General features: G+C 69.8%; 2 protein-coding genes across 5 annotated transcripts; both read right to left on the bottom strand.

Moving 5' to 3' along the window:
• Positions 1-2448: 2448 nt before the first annotated feature.
• On the bottom strand, positions 2449-5942 carry CTDSP1 (CTD small phosphatase 1). 4 transcript variants are annotated; one of them, XM_075710715.1, is made up of 8 exons: positions 5876-5942; positions 4343-4485; positions 4032-4133; positions 3755-3811; positions 3393-3400; positions 3143-3251; positions 2668-2853; positions 2449-2577 (listed from the first exon to the last, which is right to left on the bottom strand). In XM_075710715.1, the coding sequence occupies exons 1-8, from the start codon at positions 5940-5942 to the stop codon at positions 2449-2451; spliced, it is 801 nt and encodes a 266-aa protein (XP_075566830.1). The 4 variants fall into 4 exon arrangements, with proteins under 4 accessions (XP_075566830.1, XP_075566829.1, XP_075566831.1 ...); XM_075710714.1 differs by lacking the exon at positions 3393-3400 and having other exon boundaries at positions 3143-3235; XM_075710716.1 differs by lacking the exons at positions 3393-3400; positions 3755-3811 and having other exon boundaries at positions 3143-3235.
• A 4228-nt stretch (positions 5943-10170) lies between these two features.
• Positions 10171-19722, bottom strand: LOC142593542 (natural resistance-associated macrophage protein 1-like). The gene is given in 22 exon segments (XM_075710813.1): positions 10171-10281; positions 10369-10522; positions 10956-11029; positions 11107-11256; positions 11770-11903; positions 12069-12159; positions 12340-12498; positions 12637-12840; positions 12842-12993; positions 13102-13172; positions 13266-13372; positions 14174-14293; positions 14623-14745; positions 15503-15636; positions 17635-17736; positions 17739-17899; positions 17989-18113; positions 18293-18463; positions 18635-18721; positions 19043-19098; positions 19241-19453; positions 19647-19722. Coding segments are annotated over 22 exon segments (2775 nt in total).
• Between the last annotated feature and the right edge of the window lie 49 nt (positions 19723-19771).

Raw genomic sequence — 19771 nt, 5'->3', positions numbered from 1 at the left:
CTGGACATGCTGGGCCACTAATGAACTCAGTAATTAGTGCAGCCATCAGGGAGGACAGACTTCATTAATGAGGGAAGGCACAGGGCCAATGAGGGCACGGGGCGGGGGGGAGGGGAGGAGAGCAGCTAAAAGACCCCCCCCCCCAGCACCCCACTGCCTGCATGTTGGCAGCAGGCTGCCCGGGGGGGATCACAAGTCCCCCCCCAGTGACTCCCAGTCTACTTGGGGGGGGGGGGGGGGCGGTCCTGACACTTATTTGGAGGAAACTGAGGAAGGGAGCGCTTGTGAACCCCACTTCCCCAAGCCCCAAAACTGGGGGGGACAGCCCACATGGCAAATTCAGCCCCCCCTTATTAAGGAGCAGGATACCCATCCCTGTGGTATCAGGGTCCTTCTTCCAGGAGGAGGGGGAAGGGGTTAGGATGGGGGTGCCAGTGCAGCCGGGGGGGGGGCCTGCCCTGGAGTGTGAGGGTGTCTCCTTGGCACCAGGCAAGGGGTGAGCCCCCAACCCTGCAACCCAAGCCTGCTCCCCCAGCACTGACCTGCAGCATCCCCCCCCTTCCCAGGGGGATTTAGGGGATCCCGGGGGTTCTCTGCCTCCCCCACTGTGCACACCCACTAGTGACACGCACGTGGCACGTGCCCATGCCCCCGCATGCACACACACACACAGAGGACTCCCCTTTCCAAGATGGTTTGACAGCTTTAATCATATGAAGGCACTTGGATCTGGTCCCCCAGCCCTCCCCAGCCCCCCCAATGCCACCTCTGGCCCCCCGGACCCTCCAAGGGTGCCCAGCACGGGGCCTGTGCTCCTTGGGTGCTGCAGCACCCATGGGTGCTTGCTGGGCAGCGGGCTTCACTGGTGCCGTTTGACTTGTCTAATATAAAGTGCTGAGTTAAACCCTCCTGGAGGGGCAGGATCAGGCCCAGGGCAGGCAGGGATACGGGGAGGGGGTGCCACAGCATCCCCCATCCCACCCCCCTGCCGTGGGGCAGGGGGTGGAGGCAGGGGTGCGGGCAGGCCTGAGGGGACCCCTGCCTGTCCCTGGCACCCAGCGCTGGGAGAAGGGCAGTACCGGCAGGAGCCGGCGAGACAGCACCGGAGAGCTAAAACCCCTCGCATATCCCCCCCCAAATACTGCCCCCCTACTTCCCTGGCACAGCGGTAAAAAGGCACCCATGATTTTTTGGGAAACCGTTGCTTTTTTCCCTAAAAAGATATGAAACATTGTCCATATTGCAATGCTAAAAAAAGGCCTGGCTGAGCTCAGCCCCCACCCCCCGCCAAAAACCCTCCCTGAGAGCCCCCTGTCCCTCAAGGCTGGGGGACACCCTGGCACAAGCCCAACCCCATGGGGGTCAGGGTAACCCCAGGCTGCAGGGAGGGGAGGGGGCCCATAGTGCCCCCCACCCCTGCCCCAGCTGGGGGGCTGGGGTAAGGCTGGGGGGGGGGCACACTGAGGCTGGTACAGGGGTCCCTCCTCTCTAGGAGTCGCAGCCTTTGGGGAAGCTGCAGACGGATGGGGAGGGGGTGCGTGGGCCCCCCCACGAGGGAGGGGACCCCCCTGTTGGTGACTGGAGTGGCTCCCACTGACACAGTGTAACTGGAGTGGGGGAAGGCCACCAGGCCCCCCACATGGGAAGAAACTGAGGTTGGAAGGGGTAAGTTAAGTGCCCCCCGCCCCCAAACACACCCCTTGCAGGGCTGGGGGGGCACAGAGACGTGGTGTCCCAAGGCACGTGGGGGGCATTTGTGGCCAGGGGCTCAGCCCTGAGGCTGGGCTGCCCCCAAAACACACCCCCTAGGTGGGGGGCAGCAGAAGGCACGAGGGAGGGGTAGGGAAGTGCCCCCCCCAAGGTGATCAGCTGCACCAAGGGCAGGTTTAAGGTAGGGGCCCCATGCACCAAGGCCAATAAGGTCCCCCAATTTTGGGGGTGGTAAGGAGTTAACCCTTCTTGTGCCCCGCTGCAGATAGGGGCGAAGGGCTGCCAGCCCCCCCAGCAGGCAGAACCCAGATGGGGGGGTCCAGTCCCCCCCCAAAAGGCAGTGGAAAGCAGCAGCTGCTGACCCCCCCCCTCCGCACTTGGGGGAACACGGAGGGGAAAAGGACCTGAGAACCGTTTTGGGGAGGGGGTTGCAGGTTGGGTGGGGGGGATGGGACAGTGGGGGAGGACAGGACCCCCCCCCCCAACAGGTCCCCAGCACAGCAAGGCAGCGGGTCACCCACAGCCCCCCCCTCCTCCGCAGGAAGGGGGACACCCAGCTCTCCGGCGGGGGCACCCACGTCTCCCACCACCAGCAGGCAGGGAGGGCGCCCACGCCTACCAGGGCTGCGGAGGACGATAGGGGAGGCACACCGGGCCACCCCCCTAAAATAAGGCACCCGGCTGCCATGGTGATGCCGCCCCCCCCCGGCAGCGCCCGGTGGGGTTGGGGGGGGGCCACTAGCTGTTAGTCCGCTGCTTCTTGAGCACTGTGTACACGTCCTCCACCTTGCTGAGCCTCTCGAAGAAGGGCAGCAGGTCCAGCAGCTCCGTGTCCGCCATGTTATCGAACCAGGAGGCCACCGGCACCTGCGGGGAGCGCAGCCAGCGGCGGCTCAGGGGGGGGTCCCCAGCCACCTCCCCTCCGCACCCCCCCAGCCTCACCCCGGGGGTACGTACAGCGTTATCGGGGTGGAAGATGTAGGATGCGGGTGAGTTGTCCACGATGATGATGCGGCGCAGGTCGCGGCCCAGGCGGCTCAGGTCCTTCACGTAGTTGCCGCGGTGGAAGACGCAGGATTCGCGGAAAAGCCGCGCTCGGAAAGCCCCCCATTTATCCAGCAGATCGGCCACGGGGTCGGCGTACTGCGGGCAAGGGAGGGGGGTCACCAGCTCACGCCGTGACACCGTGCCCACCCCAGGGTGACGATGGCACCCAGATCTCCACCGCTGCCAGCTCGCCCCGTGCCTCAGTTTGCCCGCCCAGCGCCTTGGAGGGGCGGGCAGGCAGCGCTGCCCGACGCCGGCATTGCCTGCACGTAGGCAGGGGACAAGGGGCCAGCGATGCCCGGGGGTGGGCAGGCAAGGGGAGCTGTGGCACCCCAGGGGTGGCCGGGAAGGGGAGGGAGATGGTGGGGGGCGGCGGGGCACCCACCTTGGCCAAGCTGGCGGTGAAGAGCACGCACTCGAAGAGCTCGCCCATGCGCTGCAGGAACTCATCCACATGCGGCCGCTTGAGCACGTACACCTGCGGGCACGGGGCAGAGGGCAGCGCGCCGCGGGCACCGGCAACCCGGCCCCCCGCCGGCACCCCCGTGCCCATCCCGGGGGACACCCGTGTCCCTGATCCCAGCCCGCAGCTCCCTGCCGGGGAAGGGGGGCAGAGGGCCGCCCGTGCCCCGTGCTGCGGGGGCTGCCCCGCAGGGGCTCGGTGATGCCACGGCCCCGCTGGCACGTCCTGGGCGAAGCGTCCGGCCGGCTCCGGAGCCAAGTAACCGAGAACAGGCTGACTGCCCAGACCACAGCCTATCCTGGATTACTTGAACCCGGGGCCGGCCACTGCAGGAGGGCACTGCACCAGGACCCTCCCTCACCTCCCCACCCCTCTGGGAAGAGGGGCACCCACCTCTGCCCCCCAGGGCGCCAGCCCCCCACACCCTGACGCCCCCGAGTGCCCCTCGGTGTGGAGCGCTGGGACGGCTCCCCGTCCCTGAGGAGGGGGCGGAGGGGGCCATGCCCCCCACCCACCGGCTGCCCCCCCCGTTACCTGGTGCATGACGCCATCGATTTCCACGGGAATGATGAAGTCAGCGTTGTTCACCGGCTGGGGAGGGCACAGCAGGGTCAGCGCCAGGCAGGCATCCCCTGCCCAAACGCTGCCTGCCCTCTGCCCAGTACGTACCCCCTGCCAGCACCGCTGGCACCCCATCCGACCCAGCAGGGCTGCGCCGGGTGCTGGTCATGGGTGTCTGGGTGCTGGGCATCACCTGGGGGGGTGGGCAGAGGAGGTGGGGGGCGGGGGGGCAGGGGGGGGAGTCCCCCACCTTGAAGGAGCTGTGCACCAGCGTCTCGTCCAGGTCGATGACCACGCACAGCTTGCTGGCGTCCTGCGGCTTGATCTCGGGCAGGAGGTGTTTGACAACAGCCTGCGGCCGGGGCAGGGGGGGACAGGCAAACCCGGGGGTCAGCGGGGTGGCGAGGGGCACCCCCTGCCCTCCTGCCCACCCAGAGGGGGCACGGGGCGGGGGGGGGAGCCCCTTTCGCCCCCCATCCCAACATAGGGGAAGCGCTGGGGATGTGCAGCCCGCTCCCCCCAGCGCCAGGCAGGGGGTGCGGGGGGTGCCCGGGGGGGTACCTTGGGCAGGGCCCCGTTCTCCTCCACCAGCAGCGGGGCGCTGGTGGTGCCGGCGCAGGGCTCCCCCTCATCGCGGCACAGGCAGCAGAAGAGGGACTGGAGGATGCTGCGGCTCCGCGGCTTCTTGGCGGGGGCCTGGGCACCTGGGGGGCGGGAAGCGGGGTGAGGGGCGGGGGGCCCCCCGGGATCCCCCCACCCCGGGATCCCCCCACCCCGGCGGGGCGAGGGGGGGTGAGCCGGGTTCGCGCCCTTATCGGCCCCGGCACCCGGCCGGCCGCCCTTCCTGCCCGGCCAAGCGCCGGCGCCGGGGCAGCGCCGCGGACGCGAGTGTTTGGAGACCACCCACAGCCCCTCTCCCGGGCGCGCCCCCGCCCCACGGGTGACCCCCGTGGGCCCCCCCCCCCCTGCGGCGGGAGACCCTACAATAACAAGCGGGTCCTGCCCCGGGGGGGGGCGGGGGGAGCCCGGGCGGCTCGGGTGTCGTGCCGCTGTCCCTCCGCGGGGGGCACGGACCCACGCGGGGGGGGGGTGGCCCTGTGGGCGGGGCCTCGCCGGGGGAGGCGGGGCTTGCAGCCTCTCTCCTCCCCGCCCCCAGCCTGGCCCACCTCTCACTGGCCGGCTCGAGCGTACCGGAGGGGAGAGACCAATCAGGACGAAGTGCCCGCCCCTGGGCGCCGTTCCCGCAGCTCCCATTGGCGGATCAAGGGGAAACTGAGGCAGAGGGGCAGCTCCTGCCCGCCCCGGGCGCCGGGGGCAGCGCGGCGGCTCCAGCCCCTTCCCCACCGGCCCCGCGGGCCAGATCCTGCCCCCAGCCCGGGCCGGGAGCGGGGCTGGCCCGGGCCAGGAGCCGCGGCTCCCCCCTGCTTGTGCCCCCCAGCAGCCGGGCCAGGGCCCCGCGCCCCGGCAGCCCCATGGAGGGACCCCGTGGGGCAGGAGCTCCCCACTGGGGACGGGCCCCGCTGCCACGCTTGCCCCCTCTCCCCCCCCGGCCCTGCCAGCTCCCCGGGCCGGAGGGGAGCAGGACGGGCAGCGCTCCCCGCCAAGCCCCCTGCGCTGGGCGGAGGGAGCGCAGGGGACGGGGGGCCGAGAGGCCGGGCCGTGGCCCGGGCTGCAGCGGGGTGCCCGGCGCTCGGCCCCCCCTTCCCTGCCTCAGTTTCCCCACCGGGCGCTGCCCGCATCCCCCCGCCCAGCTCCGGAGGAAACAGCGCAGATACGCCGCGGCCCGAGCAGCGCCCCGAGCACCCCAGGGCCACCGACGGCGTTCGGGAGGGACGGGGCACGACGCCCCGCGCCCAGGCGGGTGCAGACAGCCCCGCTGCCGCCGAGCCCCGGCACCCCCCCCCGTGCCCCAGCGCATCCCCCTCCAGCCCTGGGGCAGCGGGACGCACGGGGCGGGCTGAGACCGCCCGCAGCTCATCGCACCCTCCGAGCGCAGCCGCCCGCAGGCCCCCCCGGTGCCGGGGACCTCCCCCCTCCTCTCCCCGCACCGGGGGGGGGGGGGGTGGGGTGGGGATCCCCCCCCCCCCGCGTTACCTTTCTCCTGCAGCGGGGCGCTCCCCTCCTCCCTGCTAACCTGGGCGATGATGGACTGGTGCTCCATGGGCGCCGGGGGAGGGGGGGCGGGGGGGCGGCCCCCCCCGGCGCGGCCCCCGGGGGGGGGGAGGCGGGGCGGGGGCCGGCGGCGACGCGGGGCGGCGGGCGCGGGAGCGGCGCCGCGGAGGAAACTTTGTTACAACATGGAGTTTCCTCCGCCCGGGCTGGGGCTGCAAACATGGAACCCGGGCGCGGTTTCAAGGAACCCCTTAAAAGGGCAACGCCGGGGAGGCCCCCCTCTTCTTCCTCCTCCTCCTCCTCCCGGCACCCGCCCCGCGGGGGAGGAGCGGGGGTCCCCGTCGAGCCGCGAACGGGACCGGGGGTGCAGGGGGTGGCGGCCTCTGGGGGGGGGGGGGGCGCCTGCGCCGCGGGTTTGGCTGGGAAGGACCCCCCCCCTTGCGCCACGGTGGTCGTACGGGGGTCCCCGCCACCCCTCGGGCTCCCTCACCCCCCCCCCCCCCGGCTCAGGGATGATGGAGAGGGGGGTCAGCCCTGCTGTCACCCCAGTGTCACCCCCCATCCAGCTGGCAGCCCCGGGGAAGGAGGGGAGTCCCTCCCCGCAGCCACCCGCGGCATATGAAGCCCCCCCCCTCCCCGTGCTGGGTGTCCCCTGCAGCAAAGCCCCCCGGACCCAGGGGCTCCAGGCTGTGCTGGGGGTCCCCGTGTCCCCCCCGCCGGGGACGCGTTCCCCATTGCCAGCGCAGCCAGTGCAGGGGGCAACAGGTGCCGGGGGGCTGCACCGGTAACCGCCTGCTTGCTTCTTTCTGCCCTCTTTCCCCCGCAATTCCCTAATTATTTGGGGAAATTATACTCGTATATTAATAATATATATAATTTCCCCTGCAATTCCTCCCCTCCCGCTTTCGGGGGGAAGCAGGGCTGTTTCCAGGTGCTCTCCAAAAAGTAGCTCTTACCAGGAGCTTGAAGATGCAACAACCCCCCCCCCCCGGGAAAACTCTCCCCTCAGGCCCCCCCGCACGGGCACCCCCGGTGCCTCCCTCCATCCCCAGCACCCTCCCCTCCCGAAAGCCGGCCCTGGGGGGTTCCAGTGCTCCTGGTCACCACCTCGGTGGCCGGAGGTGCTGTGCCCTCGTTCAGTGCTGCCCCGGGGGCAGAGCGGGTCGGAAATTCCCCACCTCAGCTTGTTTGGGGTCTTTCTACCTCTCCCAGCCGCAGTTTGGGAACCTCCGGGGCTGAGGTGGTCCCTTCTGGCCCGGGGGGGGACCAGGGGCACTGGCGAGGCAGCGATGCCCGCGGCGGCACAGCCCGGTACCGTGCTGCCCCCCGGGGCCGAGCAGCCCCCGTAGGGTGGGAGCAGCCCCTGGGGAACGGGGCTGGGAGGGGGCCTGTCCCCGCTGCCAGCGTGGGGCACAAGGGGACACGGCACCCGCCCGCGGGGGACCCCGCTGGGAAATGGGGTCTCTGCGCCCGCCTCCCTCTCCAGCCGCTCCCCCCGTGTTACGGAGGGAATAAACCCGCGTGGGGGTGTAGGATGCCCCGCGTCCCCCGCCTTTCAGCACCTTGCAGGGCCAAGCCGGCGTCGGGAGGTGCCTCCCCCCGGCGGGAATTAGGATGCTGCGGGGCCGGCGGGACCGGGCAGGCGGTGGAAACCCTGGCAGCGCAAAAGCCGGTTCACGCCTGCGGCTCCCGCGCTCCCCGCTCGGCGTGGGGCACCCCGGGCCCCCGGGCGAGGGGTGGCAGGGACCGGGCTGCGGCTGGGAACCGGGACACCGCGTCCTGCCGCCTCCTCCGCCGGCTCTGACCGCGGGCAGCGGCCAGCCCCGTGCCTCAGTTTCCCTGCCCCTCCGCAGCGGGGAGGCAGCCGGATCCCCCCGGCAAGGCAGCCGGCGCTGCCCCCCCTGCCCGGCGGGAGGAATGGGAAGGAAGAGGCTGTGCTTCCTCCGCTCTCTATTTTGGGCTGACCTGTGCTGCTCCTTTAGCCCAGGTGGAGCCGGGCAGGATGCCTGCCCCGTCCCCAGCGGGCTGGCGGGGCCGGGCTCGGCTGCCGGCGGGGTGCCCGGGGACGCAGCTCCCGGTGGGGGCGGCTGCGGAGGGCACACGCCGTCCCCTCCGGGACCCCCGCTTCCCCTGGCCGAATCCTGCCCTTCCCTCCCCGACGAGCCATGCGCAAGCAGCAGTCCCAGCTCCGCCAGGCCCTGCCTGTCCTCTAATTAATGTCATTAGCAAAGTCTCCAGGCCAGGCGCCTGCGGCGGCGGTCGGAGCATCGCTTCCAGCTTCGCTGCCCGCCCAGGGGCAGATCGGGCAGCCGGGGAGCTCGGGGAGATGTCGCCCCATCCGGGGGCTGTGGGACAGGCTGGGGACACGGGGCTTGTGGGGACAGGGGCCTCATCCTGCGCCCCCAGCCCAGGCCGGGAGCCGGCAGCCCCCAGCTGGGTGGGTGGGCTGCGGCGTGGGGGCACAGGGCAGAAAGGCACCGGGCTCCTGCCAGTGGGCACCGAGCCACCCCCCCGTGCCACCCCGCACAGCCCGCAGGCTGGGGGCCCGGACGCCGTCCCCTGTCCCCCCAGCTACCTCCGGCCCTGGGAGCGCTGCCCCTCCAAGCGCTGCCCCTCCAAACGCTGCCCCACGGCCGGGGCCCGGAGCAGGTGCCCCCGGGCCGGGGGTGCCCCGGGATGGGGGTCCCGGCCGGAGAAGGGCGATCCCCGCAGGCACAGCCCTGGTGGCCCCCTGCCCCCCGGGGACACACCGTGCCAGCCGGAGAGCCGTGGGGCTGCACCCTGCACCCCGCGGACCCCAGCACCACCCAGCCCCGCGCCCGCTGGCACGACCCCCGGGCCCCCCCAGTCCCTGGCAGCCCCCGCCCCCCCCCAGCCCTGTGGCCCCGGGCAGGGGCACCCCGGGGTGCCCCTTGCAGGCACCGGGGCGGGGAGGGTGGTGCCTGCTCCTCCTCCCCAGAGCTGGCGGCAGATCCGGCGACTGGGGTCGGCTGCGCCCCTTGGGGGGGCCGGGACACCCCGCCTTTCGGTGGGCCCCACAACTCTGGCTCCTCCTTCAAGCAGCCCGAGGCTGGGCCAACGCGGAGGCGGGGGGGAGGCACCGCCCCACACCGGCCGGCATCGCCCTTTTAAGGAAGGGGAAATTCTTCACATAAACAAGCGCGGTCCCCCGAAGCGGGGGGGGGGGTCCCCTCCCGGGGGAGGGCATGGGGCGGGGGGGGGTCCGGCCCCCCGAATTCCCCCCCCCCCCCCGCACCCCTCGGCCGGGCTGGTTTGGGGAGGGGGATTTTGGGGGTTGGGGGGGGGGGGGTGTGGGGAGAGGGGGGGAGCCTTGAAACAGCCAGGGAGCGTCTCGCAAGTGCGGGCCGCGGCGGGGGGCGAAGCGCGGCGGGACCCCCCACCCGGGGTGCGGGGCCGCGGGTCGGGGGGGCGACGGCCGCCCCCGGGAGGGCCCGAGCGGCCCCGCATCCGCATCCGGCGGGGCCGGCAGGCGGGAAACGGGGCATCCGGGGCGGGGAGGGCACGGTGGGGCACCCCCCCTCCCCCCTGGGGGAATGCAAAGGGTTAGGGCTAAGCCCCCCCCCCCCCCCGCACCCCCACGGTCACGCGTGGGTGTATGCAACCTCCCCCCGCCGAGTCACCCCCCAGCCTGGGGGTAAGGGTCCTGCCGTGGGGGTCCCCTCCCCGCCCCGGGGCCGCGCAGCAGCAGCGAGGCTGAGGCCAGGGTACAAACACGCCATTTACCAGCCGCTCCCCCCGCCCCGACACGAGTTTAGGAGCCCCCCGTGGGGCTCCGGCCGGTCCGGGCCGGGGGCTGGGGCTGGGGCCGGGGCCGGGGCCGGGCGGCGGGGCTGGCGACCCCGGCTCCCCGGGGGCTGGCCCCGCCGTCGGCGGGCGGCGCGGGAGCGTTAGCGGTCCCGGGAGGCGATTAGCGGCCCCGAGCGGTAATTAGCGGTCCCGGGGGGCCGGCGGTTCCCGGCACTAATGAGGGGGGGAGGTCTCCGGGGCGGTGCATTCACTGAAGCCTCCGTGCCAAGGGCTGGGGGCACCTCCCGCTGCCCCCACCCCGCATCCAGCCTGGACCAGCCTTGAACTGGGGGGGGGGGGGGGTCGTAAAACTTGGGGGGGGAAGGTCTGCCTGTCTGTTAACCCCTTCTGTGCTGGGTGCATCTCTGGGAGAACATCATCCCCGGGCTCGGTGCGACATCAAACCGGTGCCCGGAGTGGGGGGCCGTGCTGGGCAGGGACGGGGGGACAGTAGCGCGGGACAGGGTTTGTCACCGGGTCCCTGCCAGGGCCGGTGGGTCGAGGGAGATGCCAAAGCTGAAGTGGCTGTGGCGGCCCCGGGCCAGGAACCGGGCTCCATGGGCGATGCTGCACGTCCAGATCTGTGGGGACAAAGAGGACAGGCCGATGGGCACCCGCTGGGGACACCATCCCCCAGCCGACCCCCCTTCACGGGCTGCCAACCCTACCAGGTAGGCGATGAAGGCCACGTAGGCGGCCAGCAGCAGGCCCAGGGGGATGTAGTACCCCAGGCTCCTCAGCGTGGGCAGAAAGTCCACCACGAAGTAAATGTTGATGGCGCAGACCAGCCCGGTGATGAGGGTCATCAGCACCTTCCCCAGGCTGCGGGCAGGGGAGCGGGCATCAGCGCCAGGGCGGAGCCCCCACCCAGTGTGCCACCAGGCACAGCAGTCTGGGGGAGCTGGGTTTGTAGGGGAGCAAAAGCCCACCCGGGACACCTCTGCACCCCACAGCCATGCTACATCCCCACGATGGGGCTCACGGGCTTTGGCCACCCTTGGAATGCAGGGCTGGCAGTGCCAGGAGGATGCAGAGGACCCTGGGGTGCCCGAGAGGGCCGGACGTAGCATTGGGATGAGGATGGAGAGGGCAGTGACTGTCCCGCTCTGGCTGCCCTGGGCACCCTCCTCAATGCCCATACACCAACTGCCCCTGCGGCGTGGTTTAGGGGGGCAAGATGGGCCAAAAGGAGGGTACGTGCAGCTGGGGTACCCCGCTCTGCCCCCCCTGTGCCTCCCCCCGCCCCGGCACTCACAGGCCATTGGTGAAGTCCTGCATGAGCGGGCGCAGGCTGGTGAAGGTGAGGACGGGCAGGACAGCGAAGGGCAGCTGGAAGGAGAGCGGGGTGAGGGGGACACGGCCACCAGGCTGGGGTGTTGGGGGGGAGGCGGTGCCCCCCACCATACCAGGATGCTTTGCAGGACGTTGAGCAGGTCGTTCATGCCCGTGAGGTGGCTGACATCCTTGAAGGCGGCCACGAAGACAGTGGGCAGGATGGCGAAGGAGCGGGTGAAGATCACCCGAGCAAAGCGGGACCAGCGGAGCTGCAGGAAGCCCTGGAGACACAGCGAAACCTGCACCCTTGCCATGCCTGGGGCACCGCGCCCAGGTGGCCCCCCAAACCCTGGCTTGGAGGGACTTGGGAGGCATCACGCCTTCCTCTGTGCCAGGGTGCTGAGCGGGCCCTTGCAGGGCTGCTGGCCGCTAGATGTCAGCTCCAGCTCATTAAGCAAACGAGCTCATTAGGGAAACACTGCATGGGGCACCAACGGGGTGCCTCTGGGAGGGGGTGTCACAGGGGGTGGGGGTGGCCGTGCAGCAGCAATGGATGCTCACTGTCCCCATCCCACCTCCTGGGGACCAGGGACCCTGGTGCCAGCAAGCTGCCACCCCCCGGGTGGGCAATGCCCCATGCCCAGCTCCCTGCGGGAATGGGGGGCAATTAACTCTTCCAAATACCCCTGGGGGGGGCGCTGCCCATAAGGTCCTCCACCCCAGGCCCCACCCGTGATTCCCCTCCCTCCCAGCTGCTCCCTGTGGGGGCAAGGGCCAGTGTCCCTGTCCCTCACCTCCATGACGAACTGCCCCGCGTAGGTCCCGGTCATTGTGGAGCTCTGTCCCGCTGCCAGGATCCCGATGGCCCAGATATACAGTGCCACTGCCCCGAAATAGCAGCCCAGGATGACGCCCTGTGCGGGGGACACTCCTATGGGGACCCCAAAGTGTCCTCCACCCTGGGCACCCCCATCGGCTCCTGGCCTCCCAGAGGGGTCATGGCAGCCCCCAGACACAAGGGTCAATGGGAGGGAGCTCTATGTCCCCAAAATGGGTATGGATGCCCGCTGGGCACAGCCTAAGGGTCGCTCACCCCCTTGGTAGATGTCCACAGAGACCGTCTCGTTGTTAGTGGGGAAGATGTCAGCGTAGTGGCTGACGCTGCTGTTGATGCACCTCTTGTGCTGCAAGGCATGGCGGGCACAAGTGTGACGGCCACCTGGCAGCCCCCACGGACACGAGGGCGACCCCCCCACACACATCCCAGGGGATGAGGACACCCACTCTGCAAGGGATGTTCACCCTGCCCGTCCCCGCAGCCGGGCACAGCCATCACCTCCCCGCGGGCACGGGCTCACACTCACCACGTCCTCATTTCGCTGGTGGTAGAAAGCCTCGCCGAAGACAGCCATGACGAAGAGGTTGATGAGGAAGGAGATGAAGAGGGCCAGGCAGGACTCGGTCAGGAAATACATGTTGGCCTCCTGCACTGCCTCCTTCTTGGACCGGTCGATCGCCCGTGTCTGGGCACGGTGGGTGACATGGGTGCCACGGGGTCAGGCGAGCACCCCCTGTCCCACAGCCCCCCAGGGCTGGTCCCCCCTACATGTCCCCTGAGACACCCCGGGGTGGCAGTGCCCATGGCAGTGCCTTGGTCTCACCTTGACCAAGGAGGAGTGGAGGAAGATGTTATGGGGCATAATGATGGCACCGACGATGCCCACGGCCTGGAGCAGCTCCTCTCGCCCGCAGCCTGGGCAGTAGGGCAGGAAAATGCCCTTCAGCACCTCCACCTGCCCCGGCCTCACCATCACATACTGGGGACCAGTGGGAAGGGGCACTGTGAGCTGGCACCCCCCCCCCCTGCAGCCCGGTGCCAGCGGGGATGCCCGTGGGGGTCCCCTGCCAGCGCCCTGCAGGGAAAGGGGTGTCCCCAGCTCCCCCCTTCACCTCGTAGCCAAAGGTCAGGGCCATGATGGTGATGAGGAAGCCGAAGAAAGCCTCCAGTTTGCGGAGCCCTAGAGGGGTTGAGAGATGGGGTGGGACAGGGTGGGGGACACCGATGCCACATTGGCACCAGGGCTGCCCAGGGAAGTGTCCCCCTGTCTCCCCACCCCGGCACTCACCGTACTTGTCAAGGAAGAGGAAGAAGAGGGTGTCCACGATAGTGATGAGGACCCCACCCCAGAGGGGGATGCTGCGGGATGGCAAGGGGGGGGCATTAGCCACAGGCCCCTTGGCAGAGCAGGGCCATTGGGAGGGCTGGGGGGGTGCCTGGGGGGTGGCTCACCGGCCGGCCGAGAGCAGGCTGAAGGCGATGGCTGTCCCAATCACCTCCTGCATGTCGGAGCCGATGATGGCGATCTCGATCATGAGCCAGAGCAGCACGCGGGGCACCTGGAGGGGCCAGGGCACAGTGAGGTGTGAGGCCCCAGGGTGAGCGGTCACAGCCTCCAGGGTGGAGACCCCTGGCCCTGGCCCCAGGCTGCGGCAGGCCACCCAGAGCAGCATGGGGACCCTGGGAGACACCCCCCCCAGCCTCTCCCTCAACACAGTCTCAGGGTGGAAGATGGATCCTCAACCCCAACCTGGCCCCCTCCCCATCCCTGCCCCAGTGGGAGCTGAGGACAGGACCCAGCTGTCTGGAGATGATGCTCCCGGGGGGGTGCTGGGGCAGAGGGATGTATCCAGTCCTCCTTTTGGGGACCTGTCATTCAGCCAACATCTCATCGCTCATTTGCCCTTGTCAGGGTCCTGCCACCTAGATGGGACCCCTAGCTCCCCCCCTCCTTTGCCATCTGACTCCCCCCAAGCCCCCCCAGCTCCCCGCACCAACGCGCCCAGGCTCGCCCCGCGTCTCAGCTGCGCGTCGCTGCCCTGACGCCTGGGCTCACCCTCCCGCGGGACGCGCTCACGTGTCCCCAAATCAGACTAGGATACTGAGGCAGCTGCTTCCCCCCTACCTCCCCCGGACCCCTGTATTGCAGATGTGTGTGGGTGCTTAGGTGGGGGGCACTGCGGCTGGGGGGGGGCTTTGGGGAGCTCCTGGGAGAGGCAGGGTTCTCACAGCATCTTCCTGCTCCTCTCCACCCCCCCAGACAGTCCTGACCCCCCCGATTCCTGCCAGGACCACCCCCAGCCCAAGTGCAGGGTGCCCTCAGGCTGTGACCCCCAGGGGGGTTCCCCATGGCTGCTCACCTTGGGGTAATAGAGGTAGCAAATCTCACCCAGGTCCTTCCCCGTCACCACGCCCAGCCGGATGGCCAGGCGCTGGCACAGCAGCCCCAGGACGGTGGCCCACAGCAGCACCCACAGCAGCTGGGGGGGCAGGAGGGAGGGAGGCAGCAGGGGCTGGGCACTGGGCAGGATCTGGCCACCCAGAGCCCCCAGCAACCAGCAACCAGCCCGGGGACACGGGGAAGGAGAAGCCCAGAGGGGCTGGAGGTGGTCCCCAGCCCAAGCAGAGGGGTGGCCCGCCCACACCCTTGGGTCCCCTTCCCCAGTGCCAAGGGCCCCCCTGTTCCCTTCCTGCTCCCCATGCTGGGGAAACCGACTTGCCATGGGGCTGGGCGGCCGTTGGCGCGGGAGAGGTTACGAAACCCCTGGCTGCTTCCTGACCCCGGGGCCCGGGGGGGCCCAGGGCTCACCTTGAACCCCGCCACCGCCCCGCACTGCAGGTCTGACTCCACGTTGCCCGGGTCCAGGTAGGCGATGCTCATGAGGAAGCCGGGCCCAGTGAAAGCCCAGAGTTTCCTGAAGCTGAAACCGGGCTGGGACGAGGCAGCAGGTCAGTGAGGAGCTCCCATTCAAAACCAGTGTCACCCACTTGCAGTCCCGGTCCCCTTTAGCCCATTGCTGGGAAGCCCCGTGCTGCCCGCATGGGCGCGTTTCGCACACAGAGACATTTCTCCTGCCTGCTTTGGGGAGGGAACTGCTGCCCCCCAGCCCCTCTCCGTGAGCAGCAGTGCTTGGGGGGCAGCGAGATCCCCCCGTCCCACATGGGGACAGGTTGGACAGCAATCTGCAGGGGGGTCCTTGGGTTGTCAGGCACTCTTAATTGCACCCCGTGAGATCCCACTGCCGAGCCCTGCTTTTACCACCCCTCCTGGCAGGGGAACCCCCCCTCCCTTCCCCTTCTCCCTTCTGCCCCCGGGGACCAGCCCGGGGATGGGGGGGCTGGCAGGGCGCAGGCAGCCTGGGGGAGCCCCGCTGCGTTGGGCACAGGTGGTCCAGGATGGAGAGCCCAGGGGGTGTGTGAACCGCGGGGTGATCCCTGCAGCTGGGTAGCACCTCGCCCTGTGCCTCAGTTTCCCCATTTGGAAACCTTTAAGCGTGGAAACGCTCAGCCTGGGGCTGTGATTTGCCTGAGCCGGGTCTGGGGATGCTGAGGTCCCCAGGGCATGTCCCAGGCACGTCTCCCCCGCTGCGCTGGCCCTTTGCCCCCCCACCTCAAGCTCCCTGCGGTACCAGCCCCCCGCCCCGTCCCTGCCCACCCTCAGACAGAGGTGCCAGCCTGGCAGCACCTACCCCGCCGCCCTTGGGGATGCTGATGAGTTCGTCCAGGTAGGTCTGATCCAGGGTGCCAGGGCGCTGTTGGGGCGCAAGGCTCCCGCTGGTGCCGTAAGTCTGGGCTTGGCCCCGGTTCAGGGACCCGGTGAGGCCTTGGTGGGGGCAAGGAAGAAGGGGGGGGGGGTGGCAGCCCGCCGGGGGACAAGGAAACTGGTGGGCTGGCAGCCCTGGTACTGGCTTCTCCCCAGTCTCACTTGCCCCTGCCCGGTGAGCCACATAAGGGACGAACCCCATTTTTCCAGGGGGGTCGGATGCCACCTCCAGCTCAGGTGTCCCTAAAAAAACCCCTGGTCCCAGCCCAGTCTTCACCAGCCCAAGAGCCAAGTGCATTTTTGGGCAGGAGGGGACCCTGCTCTTGGTCCTGCTGCTGGGTGGGCATGGACTGCAGACAAGAGGCTGGTGCTGGTCTCAATCCCCCCCACAGCCCACCCACCTCCTGGGAGCGTAGGTGAATCACGGGTGGGCTTGGGGGAACAGAGGACAGGGCAGATGGGGAAGCCAGGACGGGGAGGGGGGAGCAGAGCCAGGGGTCCCAAGGCAGAGGGAAGAGGGTCTAGGGAAGGAAAGGAGGCATGGGGGGACCCAAATGTCACGGGGCTCACCTGGCTCCAGCGATGCCATGGCTGGACCTGATCCGGATATGGTGCTGGGGAGCCCTGATCTCAACACCAGGTGCAATGCTCACTGCTCAGCTTTTAAAGGACCCCCCCCAGCTGCCCGCCCCGATGAGAGAAGGAGGAGAAGGAAGTGCTCCTTCCCTCTCCGCTGACCTGGGCTGGGAAAGGGGCCCTGCCCAGCAGTGGTTGGGTGCTATGAACGTGCATAGCCCCAGTTCCCCCACCCTGTGCCTGGAGGGGGGGCACGTGCAAACATGGGCCACCCACACTAGCGTGCCCAGGGGTGTGGGATTACGCCTGCATGTCACCCTCCATCACATGCCAAGGGTCCTGCTCCTTGGGCGGCTGGGGGGACAGTGTCCCGCAGCGTGGGGAGGGAGGGCAGGCCCCATGGGAGTAGGGGAAAGGCCGGAGGAGTGGGAGCGAGGAGGAAGCAGGCGTGTGTTGCACAAGTGCGTGAGTAGGTCAAAATGCACACTCAGCTGCTGGGGTGGACTGCCCAGCCAGACTCTGCGGTGCAGGGTGCTCACGCCACCCCTGGGTGGGGGGGACCCAAAGATGGGGTGCTCAGCATCATGGCGGGTCAGACTGCCCCCAGAAAAGCGGGATGTTCCATCCCCAGGACCCTTGTGGCTGTGGAGGTGGGAGGAGGAGCACCCCATGTGCACGCATGGGTGCCTGGGTAGTACTGGCTGCCTCTTTGGGGCACCCCTCTGCCACCGGGCTATGTCCCACAGAGAGGTGGGCATCGGGGCTCTGCCCCCAGGGTGATGTGGGGTGCTCTGGCACAGGGATGTGAGCCTGGCTCTGCCCCAGGCTATGTCCCAGGCACCCCCACCCCAGGTTGGGGCTAGAACCGCTGGGAGGGAGGCAGGGCACCTGGGTCCCCCCCACACTGGCATGGGGGAGGGGTTAGCATGCAACTCAGCACCCCCTGCCCTCCCTGTGCCTCAGTTTCCCCAAAGCAAATGAGCCTGGACAGGCAGTGATGGCAGCTTTATTCCCCTTTAGCTGGAGGGTGGTGAGGCAGGGGGCTGGGGAGGGGGCTGGCAGCCCCAGCGGAGGCGAAGGGGGTCCCGGGGAGCTGCTGGTGGGCAAAGGGAGCGAAAAATTGGGCGGCGAAGGAGACAGGGTCGCGGGGCTGCTGCAGGAGCAGGGCCTGGAGGAAGTCGGCCAGCAGTGTCCAGAGCTCAGGGTGCTCTTGGATGTAGGCGGCATGGGATGCTTGCAGCTCCTCCTGCAGCAGGGTGGCACAGGCACCGATGTCCCCCCTTCCGCAGACACCAATGTGTCCCCCCCCCCCCCCAGCCACCATACCAGGGTGGGGGGGCGGGATGCCTGGGTCCTTTTCCACACTTGAGGAGCTTGAGGGGGTGCCGAGCAGCCTGATCCCCACTGTGCCCCCTGGGCACCCCAGGGGAGACCCTGCTAGGGAGTGGCACAGCCCCATGTCCCCTTGTCCCCCCATCTCACCTTCCTGTCCAGGAACCAGGAGCAGAGCTGAATGTCCTCCTCCCAGTCCAGGGGCTGTTTGGGGAAGTGGGGCTGGGGCTCATCCTCACCTGGCACAGAAAGGCAGGGCAGGGCATTCCCCACTCTGCTGCCAGACATCAGGCAAGGGCTGCCCGTGCTGGGGGCACAAGCCCCCCCCCCCCCCATACCTGTCTGGCCGAGGACAGTCTCATCCTGCAGAAGCACCAGCATTGGGCAGCCGACTTGCACCCGCCGGGCCAAACGTCTGTGGGGGAAAGAGCCGGTGACCCCCCTCTTGGGTCCCTGCCAGGCTGGCAGGGCTGAGGGTCCCCCCAGCCAGACCCCCGCCTGTACCCGCTGGGGAGGAAGCTGCTGTGCCAGACGGTGGAGATGCCCATGCCAGCGTGCACGGCTCGCTCGATCACAAACACCTCCGCCTCCTCGGAGCCCACCGCCTGCCGCTGGATGCCGAGGGCGCGCTGGGGGAGCACGGCCAGGGGTCACCCCTGTTCTGGAGTCACCCCTGCCCCTGGGTGCCATCCCCATGCCCCCCATGCTGTCATCCACACTCTGCTCACCCCCGCCTCCCGCATCCCACCCTGGCGCCCCCAGCGTGACCCAGACCCCCCATCCCATGGCCCCCTAGCCAGTGGCTCACATAGCTGGAGGTGCAGAGGTGGCCTTTGGTGTCGATGGCCGGGAAGACGAGGCTGGGGGGCACTGCCCGCCGGCGTGCCAGCACCCGCAGCAGCAGGAGGCTGGCACCCTCCGGCAGCAGCCCCTGCAGCTCGGCCTGGCCGTAGGAGAAGCTCCAGCACTGCGGTTCTGCCTGCGGAGAGACCCAGCCACCTCATGGGACAGCCACAGCCCCACCATCCCTGGGGATGGCACCCCCCAGAACCTGCAGGCACCCCTGGGTGGGACAGACCAGCCATGCCCCCCTCCCCCAAGATGTGCCCGATCTGGGGGGCAGAGGAGAGAGGGGCCCCCCCAGCCTCACCTCTCCCTCCTGGAGGGTCTTGGTGACAGTCATCCCATGCTGGTGGCTCACCATGTGGGTCCTCCTCTCTACGGGGTGTGCTCTGAGCTGCAGGAGGGGTGGGGGGCATAGGGTGGGGGGGGCAGAGCCAGGGCACCCCCTCTTTGAGGTGGCACACCCCAGCACCCCTTTCAATCAGGGTACCACGCCAGATGCATTGTGGGAAACTCCCCGCTCCATCCACCCAGAGTAGGGGAAGGGGACCAGGCTGGTGGGACAGAACTGGTGTCCGAGCCAGGGAGGGGACACCAGGCTGCCCACGGTGACCCTGCACAGGGCGCAGCCCCCAGGTGGGCATCGCTGCAGGGCACACCCCGGGGGGGGGGGGGGGGGCAGGGGAAGGGGACACGCCACCACCACACCCGTCACCTCCAGGCGCTCCTGCTCCTCCTGCTCCAGGGTCTCCAGCTGTGGGGTCACGTAGGCTGGCAGAGCAGAGCCCTGCTCAGCCCCCGCGCTGGCACTGCAGCAGTGCCCCCCAGGCCAGCCCAGCCCTGGGGACCGGGGGGACGGGGATGCTCCAGCCCTGGGGAGCAGGGGGGACACCCCAAGCCGCCCCCGGCTCACCTTTGAGGGTGCTGGAGCGGGGCACGCCGTCCTGCCTGCTGCGGGAGCCGGCTTGCACCAGGAGGCAGCTCCGCACCGGCTCGCCCGCCGGCTGGTAAGGTGCCCACCGGGCTGCCACCCACCACTGGCCACCTGCCCGGTCCCTCGGCGGGTCGCCCGCGGCCACCACCTCCAGCGTCTCGGCGAACAGGCAGCGCTCCAGCTCCTCCGGCCCTGCCCGGCGGGACCGTCACCCCTGCCAGGGACCCCCCCACCCTGCAGGCTGGGCTGACCCCCCCGCCATTTACCCGCCTCAAGCCCCCACGACCCGTCCCGCTCCTGCCGGACCCGCTGCCCCCCCACCCCCCTGCACCGGGGACCCCCAGGGCACGGCGTGGGGGACAAGGGGGAGGCCGGGGGCACCCACCGATGAAGTTCAGGAGCTCGGCGGCTGCCTCCGTGAGGGCTGGGGTCTCCTGCTGGCACTCGGGGGGGGGCTCCATGCCTCGGCTGGGGGGTCCTGCTGCCAGACCCCCAGGTGAGGGGGCAGCG

Source organism: Pelecanus crispus, chromosome 5 (assembly GCF_030463565.1).
Source record: "Pelecanus crispus isolate bPelCri1 chromosome 5, bPelCri1.pri, whole genome shotgun sequence".
In the NCBI taxonomy this organism is placed as follows: domain Eukaryota; kingdom Metazoa; phylum Chordata; class Aves; order Pelecaniformes; family Pelecanidae; genus Pelecanus; species Pelecanus crispus.
Note: the sequence above shows the minus strand (reverse complement) of the source record. Positions and strands in the feature narration are given on the sequence as shown.

Coding starts and splice junctions, on each gene's coding strand:
- CTDSP1 (XM_075710715.1), bottom strand. CDS start 5,942: ATGGAGCACCAGTCCATCATCGCCCAGGTTAGCAGGGAGGAGGGGAGC. Junction 2,854..3,142: donor TCACCGCCAGCTTGGCCAAG/GTGGGTGCCCCG, acceptor CCTTGCCCGCAG/TACGCCGACCCCGTGGCCGA. Junction 2,578..2,667: donor TCTTCCACCCCGATAACGCT/GTACGTACCCCC, acceptor CGCTCCCCGCAG/GTGCCGGTGGCCTCCTGGTT.